The sequence below is a fragment of the Haliotis rufescens genome, unplaced genomic scaffold, assembly GCF_023055435.1.
Source record: "Haliotis rufescens isolate VD_foot unplaced genomic scaffold, xgHalRufe1.0.p SCAF_17, whole genome shotgun sequence".
NCBI lineage: Eukaryota > Metazoa > Mollusca > Gastropoda > Lepetellida > Haliotidae > Haliotis > Haliotis rufescens.
The window spans coordinates 10288956-10316236 of record NW_025963857.1 but is presented as its reverse complement, the minus strand read 5'-3'; the positions used below and the strand labels follow the sequence as shown (position 1 = coordinate 10316236).

Sequence of the window (27281 nt, the reverse complement as noted above, 5' to 3'; positions counted from 1 at the left end):
TTCCCTACAGAAGGATTTTCTAGCTCTTCCCTACAGAAGGATTTTCTAGCTCTTCCCTACAGAAGGATTTTCTAGCTCTTCCCTACAGATGGATTATCTGGCTCTTCCCTACAGATGGATTTTCTAGCTCTTCTCTACAGAATGATTATCTGGCTCTTCCTTACAGAAGGATTATCTGATTCTCTTCCCTACAGATGGATTATCTGGCTCTTCCCTACAGAATGATTTTCTAGCTCTTCCCTACAGAATGATTATCTGGCTCTTCCCTACATAAGGATTTTCTAGCTCTTCCCTACAGAAGGATTTTCTAGCTCTTCCCTACAGAAGGATTTTCTAGCTCTACCCTACAGAAGGATTATCTGGCTCTTCCCTACAGATGGGTTATCTGGCTCTTCCCTACAGAATGATTTTCTAGCTCTTCCCTACAGAAGGAATATCTGGCTCTTCCCTACAGAAGGATTATCTGGCTCTTCCCTACAATAGGATTTTCTAGCTCTTCCCTACAGAAGGATTATCTGGCTCTTCCCAACAGAATGATTTTCTAGCTCTTCCCTACAGAAGGAATATCTGGCTCTTCCCTACAGAAGGATTATCTGGCTCTTCCCAACAGAAGGATTTTCTAGCTCTTCCCTACAGAAGGATTATCTGGCTCTTCCCAACAGAATGATTTTCTAGCTCTTCCCTACAGAAGGATTATCTGGCTCTTCCCAACAGAAGGATTTTCTAGCTCTTTCCTATAGAATGATTTTCTAGCTCTTCCCTACATAAGGATTATCTAGCTCTTCCCTACAGAAAGTTTATCTGGCTCTTCCCTACAGAAGGATTTTCTAGCTCTTTCCTCTAGAAGGATTTTCTGGCTCTTCCCTACAGAAGGATTTTCTAGCTCTTCCCTACAGAAGGATTATCTGGCTCTTCCCTACAGAAGGATTATCTGGCTCTTCCCTACAGAAGGATTATCTGGCCTTTCCCTACAGAAGGATTATCTGGCTCTTCCCAACAGAATGATTATCTGGCTCTTCCCTACAGAAGGATTATCTGGCTCTTCCCTACAGAAGGATTATCTGGCTTTTCCCTACAGAAGGATTATCTGGCTCTTCCCTACAGAAGGATTATCTGGCTCTTCCCTACAGAAGGATTATCTGGCTCTTCCCTACAGAAGGATTATCTGGCTTTTCCCTATAGAAGGATTATCTGGCTCTTCCCTACAGAAGGATTTTCTAGCTCTTCCCTACAGAAGGATTATCTGGCTCTTCCCTACAGAAGGATTATCTGGCTCTTCCCTACAGAAGGATTATCTGGCTTTTCCCTACAGAAGGATTATCTGGCTTTTCCCTACAGAAGGATTATCTGGCTCTTCCCTACGACGCCAAACAGCCAAGCAACAGTCATGGGCTCCTGGAGACCTGTTTGGGGAACATCCACCAACAGACAGTATATTTCTTCCATCTTTGACATTAATTCATCGTGTCATTTGATAAACACCTGTCACTCTGAAACTCAGTTTGTAAAAAAAAAAAGTATTTAGAAAACAGATAATCAATACATGATGGCCTAATGGGTCACAGTGACACTGTCTGACTGCTGCTGTGACAGCCATTAATTGATATAAAATAGGAATGTTGGTAATTAATTTTTGCTGTTATCATCACAAAAAAATTCTTGGTAACATCAACACAAAATCTCATACTGACAAAACTGTTTGTTTAAAATAACATGTCAAAATCATAAAGTTGAAAGAGTGAGTGAGTGAGTTTGGTTTTACGCCGCTTTTAGCAATATTCCAGCAATATCACGTCGGTGGACACCAGAAATGGGCTTCACACATTGTACCCATGTCGGGTAAAGTTAAAAGAAGTTCAAAAGCTTTCATCAATTAAGTATGAAACTGTTACAAATCAGTTGAAGACATTCTCAAGAGGTACAAGTATATCAATTATTCCTCTTATAGACCGTCCTCACCGAAATCACTGAAATCAAAACCACAACATCTATTTTATCCTCCACAAAAACCACCATGTGACAGGTTGGGGATCACCGATCTGGTCATCATCGATCTGGTCATCATCGATCTGGTCATCACCGATCTGGTCATCACCGATCTGGTCATCACCGATCTGGTCATCATCGATCTGGTCATCATCGATCTGGTCATCACCGATCTGGTCATCACCGATCTGGGTCATCACCGATCTGGTCATCATCGATCTGGTCATCACCGATCTGGTCATCACCGATCTGGTCATCACCGATCTGGTCATCACCGATCTGGGTCATCACCGATCTGGTCATCATCGATCTGGTCATCACCGATCTGGTCATCACCGATCTGGTCATCACCGATCTGGGTCATCACCGATCTGGGTCATCATTCATCTGGTCATCTGGTCATCACCAATCTGGTCATCACCAACAGTGCGATCCGATCCGATCCGATCCGATCTGATCCGATACGATCCGATACGTATCACGATACCATGCTCACAATCCGATACATATCACGATTCTTGCACATGCTCTTATCGGTGGTGCGTAAGCCATCTTTTTCATAGACAGGATGGCCAAATACCTAGCATACTAACAATTTACTCTTTGCAATGTCAAGTACTGGTGCAATGGATGAAAATATTTACGTTTTCACTACTCATTTTCACTAGTGATTAGTGTTTGGTTTAACATTTATAAAAGAATACATTTAAGGTTTGAATGATACTTTTTACTTGGTATGCAATTGTGATTGATATTTGTTATATTATCTTAATAAAAATATAATACAAGGAGCCCAGAGACCAGCTTAATACTGCAGTAATCTAGACTTGCCAAACATTATAGACTTGCATGGGCTGCATTGGATATATTTGTATCAGGGTCTGTATTAAGAAGTTAAAGAACACCTGATTTTCATATGACTATAGTTAATCTGTCATATCTTTTCCTCTAACAGTGAGTACTACTGAAATAAAGTAGCAATGGTCAGCACCTTAATTAGGGTTAGTCAGGTAATTAGAATCACATCACTTTTTCTTACTATGTTGGTAATAAATATACCATGCAATCCTGGGTTTTTTAAGTTTGTTTAAAATATATATATATATGTTTGTTTGTGTGTTTTTTTATTTTAGGCCACACTCAGTAACATCCATCTATATAATGGCATCCTGTAAATAATCAAGTCTGGACATGGCAATCCAGTGATCGATATTGTGAGAAATGATTGAAGTTGTCGGGGTATGATGACACGAAATCAACCAAGTAACCGAGCCCGACCACCAAGTCCATCTGGCCAACTCTTACAACCGACCCGTGAAGATCCTGGGTAGAATAGGTCTTCAGCAACCCATGCTTGCCGTAAAAGGCGACTAACGGGATCAGGTGGTCAGGCTCGCTGACTTGGTTGATGCATGTCATCGATCCCAATTGCATGGATCGATGCTCATGATATCAATCACTGGACTGTCTGGGCCAGACTCAATTATTTACAGACCGCCGTCATATAGCTGGAATATTGCTGAGTGCAGCGTTAAACAACAAACCAACAACAACAACCTCTTACAGCCAACATAGCTTGCTGGGGACCAATTCTAACCCTAATCCCTACAGGGGAAAAAGACAGCTGAAATAAAAATGATACGACCCAATAGAAGTCCTGCTTCATTACAGATTAGAGATTATCTGTAGAGAGACAAGTGACTTGTGCATAACGCTATTTGGAATAGCACGTCACCTTAATGTCGATATATCCAGGGTAGAATAGGTCTTCAGCAACCCATGCTTGTCATAAAAGGTGACTATGCTTGTCATAAAAGGTGACTATGCTTGTCATAAAAGGTGACTATACTTGTCGTAAGAGGTGACTAATGGGATCAGGTGGTCAGGCGAGCCTACTCTGTCATCGAATCCCAATTGCGTGGATCGATGCTCATAATATCAATCACTGGATTGTCTGATCCAGACTCGATTATTTACAGACTGCTGTCATCTAGCTGGAATATTGCTTAGTGCGGCATTAAACAACAAACAAATAACCAAACATTTTAATATAGGAGGAGAGCCAGATATCTTCATAGGATTCTGGCACACGCAAAGGATGCAACCCGTGGAGAATATTGCAGCCACTAAATCTACAGGGCCACTTGTATCCCCTATGTACACATGAATACGGACAGCTATGTGTGATACTTTAACTCTGGATTCCTGGACCAATCACACCACAGTACCACAAGCTTGTCATAAATATAACATAAAACATCAACGCCGGCCGAATAACCAGCCTTGAGAAAAAATAAATTGAAGATTGGTTGTCTGATGGCTTCAGAGGATGCTGAAGCACCTTGACAAATCAACTCTCAGCTGTATTCTGGTTGATTAAACATATCATTGTACCCGAGGCAGATTTCAGTAATGACAATACAAGGGTGGAGGGTAGTGAGTTGGAGGAGAGAAAGACAAAGAGAGAGAGGAAAGTAGGGATGGGGAGGGGTGGGGAGAGAAGGATAGGGGTGGGGAGAGGTGGGGTGAGGTTGGAAGAGGAAGTTAGGGTTTGGAGGTGGAGGGTAGGGGTAGGGGAAAGGAGGGTAGGGGTGGGGGTGGGGTGGAGGGTTGGGGTGGGGAGAGGAAGGAAGGGGTTGGGGGTGGAGGGTGGGGTGGAGGGTAGGGGTGGGGAGAGGAAAGGAGGAGTCTGCATTTGCAATTTAAGCCAGTGGTTTGCATCCTGCATCACATTATTAAACTGGTGTGATGCACCAGTTGTTTCACCAACTGCTGGGCCCTCAGGGCTCCACCCGTCTACCAACCATTCCTCCTGTCAACAATGGCCGTAGATACTACTTCCCTGGCCACCGTGGCCACCAGTCACCTGCTACTCAAGACAACAGTAGCTGGTTCCAGGTTGTTTCAGCATATGGCCCTGTTCAGCCACACATTTCCTCATCATACCTCCGTGGTTATCACATTTTCTCAGATAACCATGTTTCAAGTACTTGCAGATGGCAAAATATCACAAGTCAAGATAGTACAATCTTGCAACATTCTTTTTCTTCTGCTACACATTTGATACCATGTAGCACTCAGGTTGTCTTCTTACAGTTGGCTTAGAATCCGAGGCTAGACTGACCCTGACAGTGAGGGAATGGTGTTTACAGCACTATTCCTGTCACTAATGGTCTGGAGTGAGTGAGTGAGTGAAATATCACAGCAGCATGTAACTGATGGTGAGGGAGGGAGTGAGTGAGTGAGTGAGTGAAATATCACAGCAGCATATAAATAATGGTCTGGAGTGAGTGAGTGAGTGAAATATCACAGCAGCATGTAACTGATGGTGAGGGAGTGAGTGAGTGAGTGAGTGAGTGAGTGAAATATCACAGCAGCATATAAATAATGGTCTGGAGTGAGTGAGTGAGTGAAATATCACAGCAGCATGTAACTGATGGTGAGGGAGGGAGTGAGTGAGTGAGTGAGTGAGTGAAATATCACAGCAGCATATAAATAATGGTCTGAAGTGAGTGAGTGAGTGAAATATCACAGCAGCATATAACTAATTGTCTGAAGTGAGTGAGTGAGTGAAATATCACAGCAGCATATAACTAACGGTCTGGAGTGAGTGAGTGAGTGAAATATCACAGCAGCATATAACTAATGGTCTGAAGTCAGTGAGTGAGTGAAATATCACAGCAGCATATACCTAATGGTCTGAAGTCAGTGAGTGAGTGAAATATCACAGCAGCATATAACTAATCGTCTGAAGTGAGTGAGTGAGTGAAATATCACAGCAGCATATAAATAATGGTCTGAAGTGAGTGAGTGAGTGAAATATCACAGCAGCAAATAACTAATGTCTGGAGTGAGTGAGTGAGTGAGTGAGTGAGTGAGTGAGTGAGTGAGTGAAATATCACGGCAGCCTGTAAGTTATGTGGTCTGGATTGAGTGAGTGAGTGAGTGAGGGAGTGAGTGAGTGAGTGAAATATCACGGCAGCCTGTAACTAATGGTCTGGAGTGAGTGAGTGTGATGATCAACTCATGATGATCACATATATAGACAGCTTTGGCCTTCATACTTTCCAGTCTTTACTAAAACACTGCATGATTCTGTGAGACATTTGGAAGTGAAAGAGTCTAACTCATACAAGACACTCAGTGGTTGCACATATATATTTGATTCAAATTTCAACCACAACCAGGGATTGACTTAGGCTGCGATTCCACGATATTCTCGCATAGTTGTCGTAGATATCGCATCAACATTCAATCAGCACGATTGAAAATCAGGTACATCTTTCAATGGTTTTATCTACATTAACACGCTCATTTTCACCTACAAAAATAAAAAAAATGTCCTATTGCTTGAATAAAATGATCTACCTTACCTAAAAATGTAATAAAAAACTTACACAGTAGTTTATTCAATCATCAAAAGTTGTCAATCGAAAAAGCGATTTGCATACTCGCAACACTGCATGCTATCTCTTACTGTGCATTACCGATTCCTCTATCACTGCATGAAGCTTTGCATCAGCTGACAATGGTGGAGTGTGCAAAAACAAGTTATCCCTGATTGGCAAAACGTGTGTTTGTTTTTACAATTTTACAATATATACACTTTGGAAGCGCACGAAAATCCTATTCCGTGATCTACAAGTCAACACCAAGTCATTAAACATATTTTTAAAAACTTAAATCCTAGCAGAAATCAAACATGTACATGTATGTGCATCCATGCAGAAATCAAGAGAAAGGTACAGTTTCAAAACACGAGCAAATTTCGGTTTTGGAATGACAACAAAACAAAACCTAAATGAATATACTTACAACTCTTTCTCCATAATAATATACAAATTTCAGATCACAAACCATCGTATTTTAGATGAGATTCACCTAGTCTTTAGATAAGACGGCACTGAGTTTTCATGAACATACCCTCGTGCAAGAATGGTCACCGAGCGTGAATTATGAATTTTTAACTATATCTAGTGGCAAGTTGGATTTAGATTATTGAGAATATACTACGATACCTTTGCTTCCAGAGTTGTCCATAAAACTTGAAAACTGTGACTTAATCTTTCAAATGTAATTCATAAACATCGTGAATGTCAACAGTCTTTTCAACATCCGGTGACATTTCTGGCTGCTGCACATGCCAAACACGCCGCCTTCTGCGGGAAATAAATGACTTAAATGTTGCTAATTAAACAAAAGAGCAAACATGGAGCAATAGTCGCCGTATAATGAACTGTTACTTCTAATTAATTAAAAAGTCCATATTGATAAGATTTAATTTGATACAGTCAGAGACCCGGTTTCTGATACGCTACACACCACAGACGAAAATAAGCCAGCGAAATTGATGAAAGCACTGGAATGTAAGTATTGTATTTTTTGCCAACAAACAGTAGCTGTTTTATTTCATCATTTTGAATATATTAAGTTACGATCTAAACACACATTGTCGAAATTTGATAACTGCAGATAGTTGTCTCCTGCATGCCAACGAAATGAACAGCTGATGGTGGTAAACATGCCTCGTAAACAATCTATAATTGTCTTCACAAATAATTCCCCATAAAGTCGACAATGAACAGAAATACATAAATATTAGTTTAATTTCTCCTAAAGTAGACAATCAACAGAAATATAAGTACTGATGTAATGTTTTGTTAATACAAATGCTTATATTTTTAAATATGCGCAGCGGAATAATTAATGTTTGAAAATTGGATATCAAAGGAAATATATCCATATAATCTTGTAACATTAATTGCAACATTATTTGAGTCACAAGTACCGAAAATCAAATACAGTTTCCATTGTGTAAAGACGAAATATTTCTGAAAATTAGCAAAATCTCATCACATGCCAAAAAATCTCATTGCTTTTGGACCAGGGGAGATTTTTTCTCATGGGTAAAAAAATCCAGTATAATCCCTGCAATACTCCAAACAACATTTGGCATGATCAAGTCATATTTAACTCAACATATCTGTATCGGTCACGATTTCTTCCTACAAAACACATCCATGAACCATAATGTGTTCACCAGAACAGTCTCGATGTTTATCAAGACTGAAAGAAAACCATTTTTGCATGCAGGTATTTCATGTTAGTAATATCAATAGCAATGACTAAAATGGCTCTTGCAATTTATTAAAATGATCAAAGCTGACAATGAGCAATGAAATCTTCCATTATTACAGCACGCTGATGCCTGATACTGATGTCTGGCAACTACATACAGCTTGATGAATAAAGGAGATATGTGGATGCTTGATGATACATTTTCCTGAAATAATTAGATGGAGAAATAATACAATGACACACATCCATTTTTCCCCAACAATGTTTATGTATCATATTGCATAATCTAATCACTTCATTAATCACAGAGGCTTAACCAATTCAGGAAGTCGGGGAAAGTGATCAAAAAGGTGCCATTTCCCCTGAAACTAGTTCTCATTAATGCATAATATATTATGACCTTTACACGTCCAGAGTGACTGGAAGGTTTATTGATGGACAAACACCCTCCTACACCCAGGGCACCTGTCAAAACACAACTTGTATTTACAAATCATTAGGAGCTCCATGGGAAACCACTACCTTTCTCAGGGGTTAAAAATATGGACTGGCTGTGGATTTTTTGCCTTAATCCATGTTTGGTTGTTTTACAGGTGTAAGACTGGAATAATATTGACAAGGCTGACACAAGCTGAAAACTACAGCTCCTGCTGTGTGTGAAGACAGGGTGTTGTGGGGAAAACAGTATCAGTCTCAGCCATCCTGGGCTGAGAGCACCGTACACATTGTCCATCTCCATCTGGGATCATTACTGTGCACTCTTTACACACAGAGACAAATTTGATATGTGTGAATAATCAAATCATGAAGTAACTGGCCGTGGCATCCATGTTATAGCAGATTGAGGGAACTGAGTCAACATCACACATATCTGCGATATTCGCTTGAATACACATGTTAAGAGCGTTCAAAAACAACAGGCCATCTCATCAAAACTACCATCAATTCTTTCACTGATATTGTTTCTGGTCTCTTTCAAAAATCAAAATCTCTTTTCATACAAAATTGATTATTTTTCTATTAAATATATTACCAGTACACATTCTAACTCCTCAGTCCAAACAACAGTGAGATCGTATAAATGGATAGGTTTTAAACAATATCATCTGTAGAATTGTTTTTGAAAATTACAGTCATATTCCAGACTGTGTTAAGAGATTTACTTTTCACTTTTCAGTTCTGCCATCAAGTGACCATACTTGTTGTCTTACCTTATACGTGAATGTCAGATTCTGATCGACTGAGACCCATCTCATTCATTTATCCTGCTAACATGTAAGACACATATTCTCACACAGGACCTAAAAAGTACTAGAATTTGTACAACACTACAAATATAACATGTTAGATTTAATCCATTATATGAAAATAATAGAATAGTTTAGTTGTCTTGAAAGTCTGTTTTCAGAACATGTCAGGGACAATGAGATTGGAGCAGGACACTTTATAATTTGCGTCATAGTTATGGCTATAAAACAAGGTCCATACAGAACTTCAGTCTTAACAATTTTCAAGGATCCATCCCTAAAATGAACCAGCAAACAAGTCCTCTTGCATATGAATCATAACTCGCTTTGGACCATTCCACTTCTTACTGCTCCTTCCATTCCATTTGTTACTGTTCCTGGAATGTTCGACTCCCTTACAGAAGCAGCTGATCATTGGAGCAGACGCTCATTGAAAGGGGGACAACTCAATGGTTACAGACAGTAGATGGACTGTATACCATTCTTTTTTCAGTTTCCAACAGATTCCAACAGTTTGTTTTCAAACTACACTTCTTTTTCGGTCAATTACTTCATATGAGACTAATTGAATAAATTTAAGTCACATTATGCATTTTCCAAGCAAAATCTAAATTCAAGGAGTTTTCAAGACGGACCTAAAGTTCAAGGCCTTTTTAAACCTGCATGAACCCTGATAAATAGGTTTATGATTTTGTGAAAGCATAGAACTGTAGATATCACACAAAACTATGAAATAGAGCTTCGTTCAACCGGCTATTCTGTGAAGGATTCCATCACAGGGTAATGTTGGCCACCACTCGCTCACATGACAAATAATTAGGAAGCAACACAATCACAGCACTACATGATACAGTCGGAGCCGTGTCCTGGACACTACTACCATCTGACCATGCCATCAGACAACACAAAGCAAATGTGGTTCAGTTACTACATAAGAATTCTACATGATATATGATTCAATCCCCACACAAGAACATTACAAATGATTCAATCCCCACACAAGAACATTACATATGATTCAATCCCCACACAAGAACATTACATATGATTCAATCCCCACACAAGAACATTACATGCTATATGATTCAATCCCCACACAAGAACATTACATATGATTCAATCCCCACACAAGAACATTACAAATGATTCAATCCCCACACAAGAACATTACATGATATATGATTCAATCCTAAAACAAGAACATGACATGACATACAGTTCAGCCACAGCATGACATGACACAGTTCAACCACAGCACGACATGACAGTTCAACCACAGCACGACATGACACAGTTCAACCACAGCACGACATGACACAGTTCAGCCACAGCATGACATGACACAGTTCAACCACTACACTACATGACATTCAGTTCAACCACTACACTACATGACACAGTTCAACCACAGCACGACATGACACAGTTCAACCACAGCACGACATGACAGTTCAACCACAGCACGACATGACACAGTTCAACCACAGCATGACATGACACAGTTCAACCACAGCACGACATGACAGTTCAACCACAGCACGACATGACACAGTTCAACCACAGCACGACATGACACAGTTCAACCACAGAACGACATGACAGTTCAACCACAGCACGACATGACACAGTTCAACCACAGCACATGACACAGTTCAACCACAGCACGACATGACACAGTTCAGCCACAACACTACATGACATTCAGTTCAACCACAGCATGACATGACACAGTTCAACCACAACACTACATGACATTCAGTTCAACCACAGCACATGACACAGTTCAACCACAGCACGACATGACACAGTTCAGCCACAGCACGACATGACACAGTTCAACCACAGCATGACATGACACAGTTCAACCACAGCACGACATGACACAGTTCAACCACAGCATGACATGACACAGTTCAACCACTACACTACATGACACAGTTCAACCACAGCACGACATGACACAGTTCAACCACAGCACGACATGACAGTTCAACCACAGCACGACATGACAGTTCAACCACAGCACGACATGACACAGTTCAACCACAGCATGACATGACAGTTCAACCACAGCACGACATGACACAGTTCAACCACAGCACGACATGACAGTTCAACCACTACACTACATGACACAGTTCAACCACAGCACGACATGACACAGTTCAACCACAGCACGACATGACACAGTTCAACCACAGCACGACATGACAGTTCAACCACAGCACGACATGACACAGTTCAACCACAGCACGACATGACAGTTCAACCACTACACTACATGACACAGTTCAACCACAGCACGACATGACACAGTTCAACCACAGCACGACATGACAGTTCAACCACAGCATGACATGACACAGTTCAACCACAGCATGACATGACAGTTCAACCACAGCACGACATGACACAGTTCAACCACAGCACGACATGACAGTTCAACCACAGCACGACATGACAGTTCAACCACAGCACGACATGACACAGTTCAACCACAGCATGACATGACAGTTCAACCACAGCACGACATGACACAGTTCAACCACAGCACGACATGACAGTTCAACCACAGCACGACATGACAGTTCAACCACAGCTCGACATGACACAGTTCAACCACAGCACGACATGACACAGTTCAACCACAGCACGACATGACACAGTTCAACCACAGCACGACATGACAGTTCAACCACAGCACGACATGACACAGTTCAACCACAGCACGACATGACAGTTCAACCACTACATGACATGACAGTTCAACCACAGCACGACATGACAGTTCAACCACAGCACGACATGACAGTTCAACCACAGCACGACATGACAGTTCAACCACAGCACGACATGACACAGTTCAACCACAGCACGACATGACACAGTTCAACCACAGCACGACATGACACAGTTCAACCACAGCATGACATGACACAGTTCAACCACAGCACGACATGACACAGTTCAACCACAGCACGACATGACACAGTTCAACCACAGCACGACATGACACAGTTCAACCACAGCATGACATGACACAGTTCAACCACAGCACGACATGACACAGTTCAGCCACAACACTACATGACATTCAGTTCAACCACAGCACGACATGACACAGTTCAACCACAGCACGACATGACAGTTCAACCACAGCACGACATGACAGTTCAACCACAGCACGACATGACAGTTCAACCACAGCACGACATGACACAGTTCAACCACTACATGAATGATGATATGTGTTCAGCCACAGCATGACATGACACAGTTCAACCACAGCACGACATGACACAGTTCAACCACAGCACGACATGACAGTTCAACCACAGCACGACATGACAGTTCAACCACAGCACGACATGACAGTTCAACCACAGCACGACATGACAGTTCAACCACAACACGACATGACAGTTCAACCAGAGCATGACATGACAGTTCAACCACAGCACGACATGACAGTTCAACCACAGCACGACATGACAGTTCAACCACAGCATGACATGACAGTTCAACCACAACACGACATGACAGTTCAACCACAGCACGACATGACACAGTTCAACCACAGCACGACATGACAGTTCAACCACAGCACGACATGACAGTTCAACCACAGCACGACATGACACAGTTCAACCACAGCATGACATGACAGTTCAACCACAGCATGACATGACAGTTCAACCACAGCACGACATGACACAGTTCAACCACAGCACGACATGACACAGTTCAACCACAGCACGACATGACACAGTTCAACCACAGCACGACATGACAGTTCAACCACAGCACGACATGACAGTTCAACCACAGCACGACATGACACAGTTCAACCACAGCACGACATGACACAGTTCAACCACAGCACGACATGACACAGTTCAACCACAGCACGACATGACAGTTCAACCACAGCACGACATGACAGTTCAACCACAGCACGACATGACACAGTTCAACCACAGCATGACATGACAGTTCAACCACAGCACGACATGACAGTTCAACCACAGCACGACATGACAGTTAAACCACAGCATGACATGACAGTTCAACCACAGCACGACATGACAGTTCAACCACAGCACGACATGACAGTTCAACCACAGCAGGACATGACACAGTTCAACCACAGCACGACATGACAGTTCAACCACAGCACGACATGACAGTTCAACCACAGCATGACATGACAGTTCAACCACAACACTACATGACACAGTTCAACCACAGCACGACATGACAGTTCAACCACTACATGACATGACAGTTCAACCACAGCACGACATGACAGTTCAACCACAGCACGACATGACAGTTCAACCACAGCATGACATGACAGTTCAACCACAGCACGACATGACAGTTCAACCACAGCACGACATGACAGTTCAACCACTACATGACATGACAGTTCAACCACAGCATGACATGACACAGTTCAACCACAGCACGACATGACAGTTCAACCACAGCACGACATGACACAGTTCAACCACAGCACGACATGACACAGTTCAACCACAGCACGACATGACAGTTCAACCACAGCATGACATGACAGTTCAACCACAGCATGACATGACAGTTCAACCACGACATGAATGATGATATGTGTTAAGCCACATGAGGACCTGTAACATGTCAGGAAAGCCTGCATCTTCCACTTACAAGTAATTACAGCTACCCATGCAAACACAACGACCAGCGACACAAGCTACTTTCACAAAACCTTCTTTGATTGATACACAGTGGAGTTTTTACGATTATAAGAATAATGCAAAATGTCATGTTTCCATATTGAGTTTACAGTTACGTTTCATCTTCTTCCCTCATGGTTCCCCAATACTGGATAGCAATGTCATTAAGGAAGAAATCTAATAACATTGCCTGGATGGAGAGTCTAAGAAATGCTCCATGGATAATGAAGCACTTTTCTCCCAGCCCGGTGCTCTTGGTTGAGAGTCATAAAAAGGGCAGTCCCAGGTAGCACTTGCATATCTGCTGCTCTAAAACATTACACTTTGTCTTCAGAGGTCCATTATGATGATATTTCTACATGTCAAAGCCTCCCTCACTGACCAGTCTTCAAAGCAACTCTCTGAGGAGATTTCACATTTCCTATAAACTAATGCGATAAGTTTGATGTGCCTTTTTTACACTAACTATATGCCTTCAAGCAATTTCCCCAAAACATTTTTTTCCTTTTTTCATCATCAATGACAATCATGACAAAACTTCACATGTTGTGTCAACGGAACTGCACAAGAAGTCAGCACCTGACATCAACATTGCAGACTTGGGTTAATTAACTTAGATTTTCATTAGCGAAGTTTCGCTTGCATGCAATATTGATAACATTTGTTAATTTATTAATGGAAGCTTGTCTTAATGCAATTTTAGCCCCAGTTGATGTATCTGCTAAATTACCATCAATCGCGCGAAAACCTCCTATGCTACTCCTGTATAACAGGCACAAACTGACTTGGAGATTAATTGGACAAGATACAAATTGTTGTCAACAGACAATGATGGTAAATTAATGCCACACAAGCCCAGAGCCAAGCCAGGCCGACAGAAGAAAGGTGGCCTATGGATCATAGCTGTGTGAAATGTCCACAGCATTTTAAGAACAGAGAGGAATGTATGAATTCAGCACCTTGGTTCCCATTCAGCAGTGCCTGATGGGTGAGAGACTCTACTCTGGAACATCACAGTGAACTGAGGCGCTGATGTCCATATATTTGTCCTGTATTATACACCTAACTTTTGATATGACTTATTAAGAGGCCACAGTTATTTACACTGCTCAAGAAGTGGCAAAAACCATAATGGTGGATGCACTCACTACGATCTGCAATGAATACGAGTTGATCTTGAACTGTGAAATATGATATTACATACTCTTAAACAGAATCATTTTATACAGTGAAACCCTTTTTCAATTTCCAGTGAAACCCTTTCACTATTTCCAATGAAACCCTTTCACCATTCCCAGTGAAACCCTTTTACCATTCCCAGTGAAACCATTTTACCAATTCCTGTGAAGCCGTTTACTATTTCCAGTGAAATCCTTTTAACATTTCTAGTGAAATTCTTTTACCATTTCCAGTGAAACCCTTTCACCATTTCCAGAGAAACCCTTTTACCATTTCCAAGGAAACCCTATTACCATTTCCAGTCAAATCACATAAAGGTTATCAGTAAAACCCTTTTACCTTTTCCAGTGAAATACCTTTTACCATTGACAGTGAAAACATGTTACCATTTCCAGTCAAATCTTTTACCATTTCCAGGGAAATCCTTTCACCATTTCCAGAGTAACCCTTTTACCATTTCCAAGGAAACCCTATTACCATTTCCAGTCAAATCACATAAAGGTTATCAGTAAAACCCTTTTACCTTTTCCAGTGAAATACCTTTTACCATTGACAGTGAAAACATGTTACCATTTCCAGTCAACCCTTTTACCTTTTCCAGTGAAATACCTTTTACCATTGACAGTGAAAACATGTTACCATTTCCAGTCAAATCTTTTACCATTTCCAGGGAAATCCTTTCACCATTTCCAGTGAAACACTTTTACCATTTTACAGAGAAATCATCCCGATTACATTTGAGATTAACAGATAATTGCTATGAAGAAATGTCCTTTGACTAAACATATTGCCCAAAGAGTGGCATCAAACTAACACTGTTTCATAGTCATTCATTACAACATAACAACACAGAATTTAAATCAAGAAAATGCACAAATAGTTGTGTCAGCGCACCGAGAAGAAATAAAGAAACCTTATTGCCTGATCAAGGTTTTTCAAACGAGACGCACCCGTCCCAATTCATGAAGCCAATGTCCTGAAGAAATTAACTATCCCGTCAATGATTCAACAGTTCCATTTCATGAAACCAAGACACCAAAGACATTCACCATCTTGTCTGGTAACATACTTTTGTCTGAGACAGCCTTGGTTTGTATCTAAAACAGTTGCTCAATAGTTTCATTTCATAAAGCCAAGATGCTAAAGACATTCACTATCCTGTCTGGTGATTAGGGCTGCAACGATACAGGAAGGTCACGATACGATACGCATCTCGATATTCTGGTCACGATACGATACGTTTCTCGATACGCAATGATAAAAAAAACAAGACTTAAAGCATGTCAAGATTGAACCTTTCATGATTTTGGAACAGTTAAAATTATTTTATAATAACAAGACTACTGAAGTGGTTAGGCTTCAAAGTGGAACTTTCCCTAACTTTCCTTCAAAACAATTCAAAGTTGAAACACCAGAAAATAATTAATGTACTTCACCAGTGATACAACTTCAAAGAATTGTGATGCAATGGTCGAATAAATTGTATCTGAAATTATTGTTTTATCAGGAATAATATATTCCAATATCGTGTTACCTTAGTTGCAGCTTTTACTATATATATTCTTAAAATTATAAGAACCACAAGAGTAGCATTTTGGTACTGGTAATTGCTGTTGTAGGATATTTTTACGTATGGAACAATTTGACCAGTCACCATAGGGACTTCCCACGCTACATGTATTTCGATTGCAAAAACGTTATGTTGACATATATTAGCCAAATTGCCAAAAATATGACTTTTAACGAGTCAAAGTAGGGCATTGTTAATATATGTATCCATTCTCTAGCAACTAAAGTTTGTTTCAATGAGTCAAAAGCGATAATCTGACAGTGGTTGCTGTATCTCTTCACACGCGATTTCACCTAACTTAATGAAAACAATATTAAATGAAATTTTTAATAAAATTAATAAAATATATTACAAACACAAGTCCAGATATACAATGAACACGTTTTAATAAAAAAGATAGTATAATAATGGTATTGAATTGCGTACTTCAGTTCGGATTTGCTGACTGGTATTTCCGGTGTTAAGTGCTTGCCCTGATCAGCTAATAATGTTTTTTGGGATGGGGAAAAACACCTGTCAGTGTAAAACCTGAGCTTATTAAAAATGTAAGTACGTTTTTTGGAGCCATGCATTACCGCGCACAATAACCAAGTTAGCGGTTTATTAAAAGACACAATAGCGAGGAATCGCTGTACTTGAGATTTGCGTTCCGTATCATGGTGTATCGATAAATGGGCCCACATTTATCGTATATCGTATCGTGGGTCAATTATCGCGATGCATCGGAATATCAATCTATCGTTTCACCGTTACTGGTGATATACCTTTGTCTGAGAAAGCCTTGGTTTGTATCTAAAACAGTTGCTCAATTATATAAGTTTCATTTCATAAAGCCAATATGCTAAGGACATTCACTATCCTGTCTGGTGATATACCTTTGTCTGAGACAGACTTGGTTTGCATCTAAAACAGTTGCTCAATAGTTTCATTTCATAAAGCCAGGATGCTAATGACATTCACTATGGTACAAAATAAACTATTGCAGAGAACCTCCTTGTGTCTTGTAATGATCTTGAAGCCCTCCTTCCTCCCCGCACAGAGCCATTAATAACCGTATCCTCATGGATGGGGGATAATGAAAACTGTACATTACGCCAGTGAAAGAAGAGATCAATATACCGAACAAATACACGAAATACTGCGCCCTATAACAGATCCAATAAATCACTATCATACCAACCTTATATATCGGTAAAAAAGTCTCAATTGAAACATTAATATATTTGAAGTTATTGTAATAAAGGGATAGAAAATTAATTCATTTAGCTAAGAATGCTTTGAAAAAAAGCAATTACCTTTTTCCTTAATTCTGCTTAATGGTAATGTCATTATTGATTAGATATTAAGGCTCCATTTTATCATTTTTATTGCACAAAATGATGTAATTTTCAGAAAACATGCTCATTTTCGCTGAGAGCTTGGTTGTTATTTTGAATGTCATAATCTCGCAGCAGTTTCACTTTACAAACTCATTCATCAACTACGCTTAACAAATGGCAAAGCTGTTTCGAAATATTGTTTCCACGAAAAATAATAGTTTTTCAGTAATCTTTGGACTACCTGAAGTTTGGATGTAATCCTTTAACAAAGACAGTGAATTTAATGACATTATTCCAGCATTCATGTTTCTCTAAGTCAGAATAAAAACACAAACCAGGTCAAGCCAGACCCTTGACTAGTGTCACAAAAATCAATGAAACTAACAATTAAAATTTGCATTCTAATGAACTAGTTCCATTATGAATGTTTATCATTGAAAAGAACTCCAGAAATGTTACAACAAAAAAGAAAAGCCTTTCATCTCAAAGGCATCAACCTATTTATCATAATTTTGACTTCTAAAGGAAATAACAAAATCTAATTTAAAAGCTAAAGAAACGATATTAAAATTTCAAAACTGAAATGATTCATGCTTTTGACCAAAGTTTTACAATGAAGTGATAGAAATTCAATCAAATTCCAACTATTTCTTTCGATCATTTCCCAAAACAGTGCAAACAAGCCAAGAAACCAATATCTCACTGTGAGGTTTAATTAGTGTTTTCTTTATCCATTTTCCACAGAACTGTGCGATTAGCCTTGGACGATATGTCTTCATAATTCAATAGCAAGTCACGTTAAGTCATAGGGTTTGATGGACAGGACAGATTAACAAAACCTAATAAAATCATAATTGTTTATGTTAGTGTGACTCATGTATTATTCACGATAAAAGATGTTTATTCCTTTTAGTTGTCTTGGTTGAGATAAATGAACACACATGGAAGTGGGAGTAGTTAAACACAGTGGCCCGGGAGGCTGTGTAAAACCACAAAGAGAAATTAGCATCTCAGTAAGTGCTCTGTTGAAAACTTACCTGTAATTAGCCAGCAGGTGAGATGTGCCACCTAGAACCCACCCACCATGCCACACACAGCAGAACAACCCCTAGAGGCACTATCTGAAAAATAAGAAACATAACTTTATTAATCATACATATTTTTTTCTCAAATCAAATTCCATCTGAAATCATAAATGTAACAAAATATGCTTTCTTTTAGGAAAATGTATGTCAAACATTTTCACATTTAAGACGTTCACAAAATTTAAAAGTTACATTTAATTATTGTTTTTACCTCACCTGCATGACATTATTTGGCCATGTGGCTTAGTGCCATGTGGCTTAGTACCATGTGCTTGTAAGGACTAGGCTTTTGATTACATTATGAAGTCAAACATTGACCAAAGAGATTTAAAAGAATCTAGGGATGTCAAGTATTGTACATATTTAATGTCAATGCTGTATTGATATAAAACTATGAATATCAATACCAGGTTAATACATGTAAATGTATCTGTGGCAAAGAAGTATTACCATGGTTATGATGGACAATGAGAAGGCAGAAATTTTATTTAACAATTTATGGTTCATATTTAGCATCAAATTAAATAATTGAATGTCTCCTGACTGTAAAGAGAGCCCTGAATGTGTGGAGAGTCCTGGCAGTGTAGAGAGCCCTAGCAGTGCAGAGAGCCCTAGCAGAGTGGAGAGCCCTAGCAGTGTAGAGAGCCCTAGCAGTGTAGAGAGCCCTAGCAGTGCAGAGAGCCCTAGCAGAGTGGAGAGTCCTAGCAGTGTAGAGAGCCCTAGCAGTGTAGAGAGCCCTAGCAGTGCAGAGAGCCCTAGCAGAGTGGAGAGCCCTGAATGTGTGGAGAGCCCTAGCAGTGTAGAGAGCCCTAGCAGCGTAGAGAGCCTTCTAACCCCAAATGTAATAAGCATATAGTTGACGAAGTCATCTATATCCCCCGCCCATTTCAACACGTTATGGTCCCAAACCAGGTAACTGATCCAACACTTCTCTTAGCCCATGTCAAAATAGCTGCAATGGAAATTCTAAAATAAACATTTCTAAAACTCCTTAATATCAAATGGCACCAGTTCAGTATGTGCTTTATATGTAGACATGCAATGTTTGGCAAGGATCTATCTGTTATCTGTTATACTCCATGAGTGAACCCACCCTACATTAAAACTTAAATCCAACTTGTTACCATGGAAACGTAAAAAACAAACATTTCTAAAATTTGAGTTATGCTCCGGAAACGAACTCTACCCTATAGAACCTACATCCAACTGCCATGGAAACATAAAAAATCTAAATTTACAAAATTCCTAAATAGCAAAAGGCACCAGTTCAGCATGAGTCTGATAGACATGTAAAGTTTCGTAGAGAAATATTTAACGGTTTCTGAGTTATGCTCCGGAAACAACTTCGGGACACGATCACACACGCACGGACGGACGGACGGACGAAACCCATTTACATATCCCCCGCCAACTTTGTTGAGGCGGGAGGATAATGACCTTTATACATTTGTTTATGTCTTTGGGAATGCCAATACAGTTAATTTTTAAAAGGTTTACGACTGACCAAATTTCCCAGATGAATTAACCCTTTTGTTTGTTTGATCGGATTGGTTCGAGATTGCAGACCAACGAAAAGCAACCAACTTCTCCCTTACATTGTTACTATACCAATTACATGATAGTTGTAATGAAACACAAATTCAAACTGACAAACAAAGAAAATAATTTAGCAGTGGTAAGAGTATTCGTGCCACGGCAGTCATCATTTGTTTGTAAACATAACGGTCAGTCGGTTGCGAGTTCAACTCCAAGCATGGTTGTAGCCACTCATCAGAGTGGGGGGCTCTGACTGGTGGCAGTGATAGTATAGTTGGCTACTTTGTTTTAGCATTAAAAATTAATGTAACAAAAAAAATTTAAACTATTTTCATTTCAGGGACGTCAGAGATGTCAGACCATTACACTAATTACATATCCTAGAGGGCAGACTGTGCCTTGTCATGTCCAGTTAATTCCCAAATTTGTTATATTTCTGAAATGAATGTACCCGGGATTATGATTCACAAAAGTTACAAAATGTTGAACATATTTTACAGCAGATCAGCTAGATCCCTACACCGTCCATGACGGAGTATTGGAACTGTGTGATGGTAAGCGTATTTATATCCCAGTAGATAATAGGGTCACTGGCTACAATCAAACCACATCACACTCACAATCTGCTTCCCCCACAAAGGACGCCACAGTGAGATGTGTTACTGTTGAAGTTTTAGATCAAATTAAAGTATTGAGCAAACATTACCATATCGGTTGTACCCTTACACTGCTTATTACTTCAGAATTTAGCTGTTATTTTGTAAAATCTGTCAATCATTTGGAAATCCCTGACTATCAAATTTCAGTTAAAGTACTCCTACCCCAGTGATGAATGAACCACGGCCTCGTCATCACCAGGGACTGTTTTGTAATAGAAGCAGCCGCAGGGTTCTCCCAAGCCAACAACCACCTGTCTAAGCCATTATACATTCAAAAGCACATTGCACAATTAATATGGAACAAAAACTTTTGAGTTTCAAATCCCGCGTAGGAAAGTCTAATAAAGACATCAAACCTAACCTTCAACCTTCAACACTTACATGGTCTACCAACATTAAATCCAATATTTGTTTAAGATTAACGGTGTACTATTTCCCTATAGCTGTCTCTGATTAATGTTAATGTCGACTGAATAAGGCCAAAAGACGAAACCCACCCAACTAACTGGCCCATTCTACTTTCCCTTCATTCAGGGTTTATGCTTAAGTTGTCCTTTTCTTAAATGAAACCAAATATAACCACTGCAACAACATGAATTATTAATTTATCCCCAAAGCAAATTGCTATTTTAGAAAACTTTGAATTATGAATTGGTCTCTGGAAACTAATGTGATTACACTGAAATAAGAAAACAAATTCATTTTTTTTCAAAACAACTTCAACAAAGTATGCTTTTCATCTATAATTAATAAGTGCTCTTTTCCTTTTTATAACAGTAATTCCATTTGCAAAACCTCAGTTTGGGGAAATAATTAAATTAAAGAAATGAAATCGTTTCCTAGGAGACCGATAGATGCATCTTGTGTAATGTGAAAACTACAACACACGGATTGTGGATTGACAAGTTCATTTCTTCTTTGGCATGTGATTTCAATGTTGTCATTTAATAGTTTGAAAAGACAATAAAACCTTTAGTAAGGTTTCCATTTAAATTAAGCCATGATTTCCAAAACATTGCTAGGCATTGTAACTACAATGTGTGGAATGTAGGAACGTGTCACTGCTGTAGACAATCTGTAATTTCAGACATTAGTACAGCTGCATCATTCTCCAGTTTTGTTTGTTTGTTTGTTTGTTTGTTTGTTTGTTGTTTAACAATACACTTAGCAATATTCCAGCTATATGACAGCGGTCTCTAAATAAGGGTCTGGACCAGATTGATTAGATCATGAGCATCGATCCACGCAATTGGGATCGATGACATGCATCAACCAAGTCAGCTAGGCTGACCACCTGATCCCGTTAGTCGCCTCTTACAACAAGCATAGTCGCCTCTTACGACAAGCTTGGGTTGCTGAAGACCTAGCCTACCCCAGATTTTCCAGTACGAATACATTCTCTAGCATGTCTAGTACAAAAGATATATTTCAAACTGCAATTTTTGTTAAACGTCAAAGAGATTTTCCACAGAACATCATTTTAGTTTCAGATGATTATATTAATTTGCCAGTATTATGATAAGTTTGTGTGAAAATATCTATTGGATTCCATCAAGATTACTATTGCAGTTATAACTCAGGTCTGTCAAAGTCAACAAATATAACGCCTCAAATATTTGCCATGTGCTGGTGACTGTTGGTTCCCAACATAGAAATGATTCCAGGAGAATTATATACGATTTAGATAAGAAATTGATTGATGAGATTTTCAAGTTAATAAGGCAATATTATGGCTCAATGAAAACATGTTGATGAAAGATTTAGGAGGTTTGAGAGGAGATATGAAAATATCACCCCTAAAATATTCCCGGATAGGTTATGCCGCTTTGAGAATAACCCAAAGAACATTATCATTAAATTTTATGAGCCATCTGCAAAGCTCGATAGATGTGATTTGGCTGTCACATTATATGCCTGATAAACACTACACAGCGATGGCAGTTCAATTGGTCAACAAGGTCAGACCTAAGAATGATCTTGTCTCAAAGAAAAACCTACACAAAATACAAAAAACAATTTAAACAGTAGTTCCATGTAAAGACAGCCACTTAAAACCAATCTTGCTGTCAACAGTGATATTCACAGAGGACGAAACTCCAACATCAACATTTAACGATTTGAACTTATGTCATCATTAGGAGAACCATACTTGCCAAAGTTCAGCTCATTCAAAGTAGCAGTTTCAGAGAAGTTAACAGATTCAAATACGTATTTTGAGAGAATATAACAGCATGGTCACAAAAAGGGAAAAAAATAAAATATTACAAAAAAACAGAACGTATTTGGTGAATCCCATTCTTAACAAACCAATCAACCAATTTCATTAACGGTACATTTTCTCCCCAGAGGTCAGGCAATGGCCATAAATAGGATTTCTCAATATGACTGTCCAAGCAGCCATAATGAAAATCAGATTCAAACCTTTTGAACAAATTCAGGTGATACTGTTTGTGGGAACAATCATATTAAGTTTCAGCTTCATTGGTGAAGTGATCTCTGAACTGGTTCGACAGTAGCAACACAGCTAGTGACACACTCTGTCGAACTGGTTCGACATTAGCGTTGAGAGCTTTAAGGGCAAAGAAATGCATTTTGACAGGATTTAGGAGCATGGTCAAAGTGCAAAGATAAAACAAAGGCCAAAATGTTTTTAAATGTTAAACGTGTGTTGAGATTTACTACTACCTACACATTATTAGTCATGCCTCGCCCAATATTTTCCTGCTAACCTAATATGACACCGTATACAGCAACTCAAGACACCATAACGAATTTATTATGCCGAAAAGTTTACACTATTTGGTATCTTTGTCGCACATGTCATGTCAAAATAAAAACTTGACACTTACAACCGGTATAAACGACAGGACCAGTACATATGTTTCCGGTACAACGCTTTAATGTAAACATTAACGTTAACAATGGAATATATAATGCACTAAATGTGAACGTTTAAAGTATTATAGCTAAAATGGATAGAATTATCATAAAAATGCCCGCATGTCAACAGAAATCTGCGGGCCACTGTAACTTGATAGCAGTCCCTTTCCCCTAACGACAGGCTGCTATCTATTCTCTTGCTATGTGACATCATTGGTGTCACTTTTTTTTGTGTGACGTTATCCTATAGTATATGTTCTATGACGTTGCTATTTGTACCTCTGTGACCTCCGTTGTAAGCTTTTTTTCTCTATAATTTTATAAATAAAGTCATGAACATGGTTTCTTTAATAAATAATGTCTTTGCTCATCACAATTAATGATATTAAAACACAAAACAGTGTCGAATAACGGATTTCGGTACCAGAATTTCCATGTGAAATATGTGAGGTGGGTGTTACTGACGGTATACGGTCTCATATCAGGTCAGTAACAACCATCTTGGATTTTTACTGACGGTATACAGGCTCATGTGGGGGTCAGTAGTTCTGCTCTCTGATTGGTCAATCTCACTTTGATTGGTTGGTTGGTTGGTTGGTTTGTTGTTTAACGTCGCACTCAGCAATATTCCAGTTATATGACGGCGGTCTGTAAATAATCGAGTCTGGACCAGACAATCCAGTGATTAATATCATGAGCATCGATCCACGCAATTGGGATCGATGACATGCATCAACAAAGTCAGCGAGCCTGACCACCCGATCCCGTTAGTCGCCTTTTACAAGCATAGTCACCTTTTACAGCAAGTATGGGTTGCTGAAGACCTATTCTACCCCGGCGTCTTCACGGGCCCAATCTCACTATAAGGCATAATAAATAGCAGCTTACTAAAGCGGCTGAGTAAGAAGTTTCAGCTTTCAATAAGGACAAAGTGCAAAGGTTAATTCACTGAGGTGAGCTAAAATTAACAAAAACTTGTTTGAACGGCAATTAGTCTCTTAAACACCTTCCCATGGACAGACTGACAAGCATATTTTTCAGTTTCTTTATTTTTTCAATGCGAGTGATAAAAATACAAGCTCCAGCACAGAAAGAATAAAGAAACTGAAATCCACATGTCAACATGTCTTCACCTTCTCATTCATATTTTTGTTAAAACTATTATTTCGAAAGTTTTTTGAAAGAAATTAACTTCAAATCAATCCTGACATGAGTCCTTACTGTTTTGTTAATTCTGTCTCCAGTCACTTGGCATTTGACAGTGGTGATGTAATGCCTTTCAAATTACAACATAGTGAATTATGTACAAACACGATGCATCTGCATATCCATGCTTTCTTTTGATCCCTCTGTCAGTCTCACCCTGAGACAACATTCCCCGTGACATCTGACAACAAGCCAGCGTCTATGATGCCGACCAAACATTAGCAGCTTCGCGCTGTTCAGCTCTGAACTGTTTCAAACTAATTAAAAATTATGTCTCCTCCTCTTGAGATGTTTTAAAATTCAATAAAATTGACATATCACATTTCCACCTGTCAATCAAGCGCTGATCCAATCAGAACAGGCATGTCTTCTTCAACTTTGCTAAGGACCCAAATCCCTTTAATTAGAAATTTAAAATAAGCCACAACCCTTTGAAGAAGAACCAGAAAGTTATGTGAAGTCCACAACAGCCTCATTAGAAGCTAAGAGTGAAAAGATCTCATCCTAACTGCTAACAATCAGAACTCCCGCTCTCAATCAACTGTGTTAATTCGAAAATGACAATTTCATCGTGGAGTGACCATCCGCGCATCATATGGACGTTTTTTTTATTATGGCTGTGGTGATGTGAGCTGTGACACTTCCAACAAGATTCTTCGTTTTTTAACGCTGCCGCAGTCAGCAATATTCCACCTATATGAAGATGGCCTGTAAATAACAGTCTTTGCCAGACAATCCAGTGATTGATATTATGAGTGACATCCCACATCATCAGGGAACAATGACACGCTATCAACCAAGTCACTGAGCATGACCACCCAATCCACTAAATCACATCATATGACCAGCAAAGGTTGCTAGGTAACTGTTCCAACCCAGAATTTCCATAAAGATATGTCAGTGACAAAAGTGGTACATTCTGCCATGACTTGAGAATACCCAATTCTGATTGGTCAACTGGTCTATGAAACGAGGTTAACATACCTCATTTTCAAGGAACCACTGTACCAGAACGTATTTATCAGAAGCAGTTCTTTCATAAGTATGGTCAACACACAAATGTACCATAAAAAATGCTAACAATTAAGATAATTTAGTTAGTTGATGAATTCTTTGTTTGTTTTGTTAATTAAGACCACAATAATTTCAGTTCTATGATGGCAGCCTGTAAATGTGAGACATGAGAACAGCAAAACTTTTTTTTGGAGAAACATCGCCAATCTAGGGGGGTTTGGCGGCATGCCCCAAAACGATTTTTTTTAAAAACAAGGATTAAAATAAGTGCATTTTACATCATTCTGATAGGAATTCCGGGAATCCGAGGAAAATTCTCATGTCTGAAATATTCAAAGGCTGGAGCAGACGAACAAGTGATGGATATGATAAGCAACATCTCTAGAAATTTTGAACGGCTGATGAGTTAAACAAACCCCACCCTCACTTGAACCGAAGTCCAACTTGTTGCCTTGCACACCCAAAGTCATAAGATTTCAAAAATACCTCTGCAGTAAAAAGCAACAGTTCACCACTTATTTATTATGCATACAAAGTTTTAAAAATGAAGAAATATTGAACTTTTTATGAGTTTATGTGTGTGTGTGTGTGTGTGTGTGGCTGCTTGTACTAGTCCGGACTGATGCCGATTTATAGTGCTAGCCCACTGAGATACCATGCCGCAGTTTAACATGAATACCCCACTCAGACACAGTATACTGACTCCGAGCCGACAAGTCCTTGTTTTAGCCCCTTAATGCCGAGCACCAGTCAGGGTAACAACAAGTACCATCTTTTAACGTCTTTAGGTTTGGGATCGAACCCCTG

The 27281-nt window shown here is 39.4% G+C and overlaps 2 protein-coding genes across 4 annotated transcripts in view; one reads left to right on the top strand and one right to left on the bottom strand.

Annotated features, from left to right (window-relative positions):
- LOC124149856 (TOX high mobility group box family member 4-like) overlaps window positions 1-27281 on the bottom strand; it is a 170522-nt gene that overhangs the window by 97555 nt on the left and 45686 nt on the right. For all 3 annotated transcript variants that reach the window (XM_048397535.1, XM_046522754.2, XM_046523556.2), the window contains exon 2: window positions 19132-19215. The gene's annotated coding sequence lies outside the window, so the exon portion shown is untranslated. The remainder of the gene's footprint in view (window positions 1-19131; window positions 19216-27281) is intronic.
- Window positions 19712-20035, top strand: LOC124116399 (threonine-rich protein-like). The gene has a single exon (XM_046477758.2). The coding sequence runs from the start codon at window positions 19712-19714 to the stop codon at window positions 20033-20035; it is 324 nt and encodes a 107-aa protein (XP_046333714.2).

Excerpts from the sequence above, each read along its gene's own strand:
- LOC124116399 (XM_046477758.2), top strand. The coding sequence starts at position 19,712 with ATGTCTCCTGACTGTAAAGAGAGCCCTGAATGTGTGGAGAGTCCTGGC.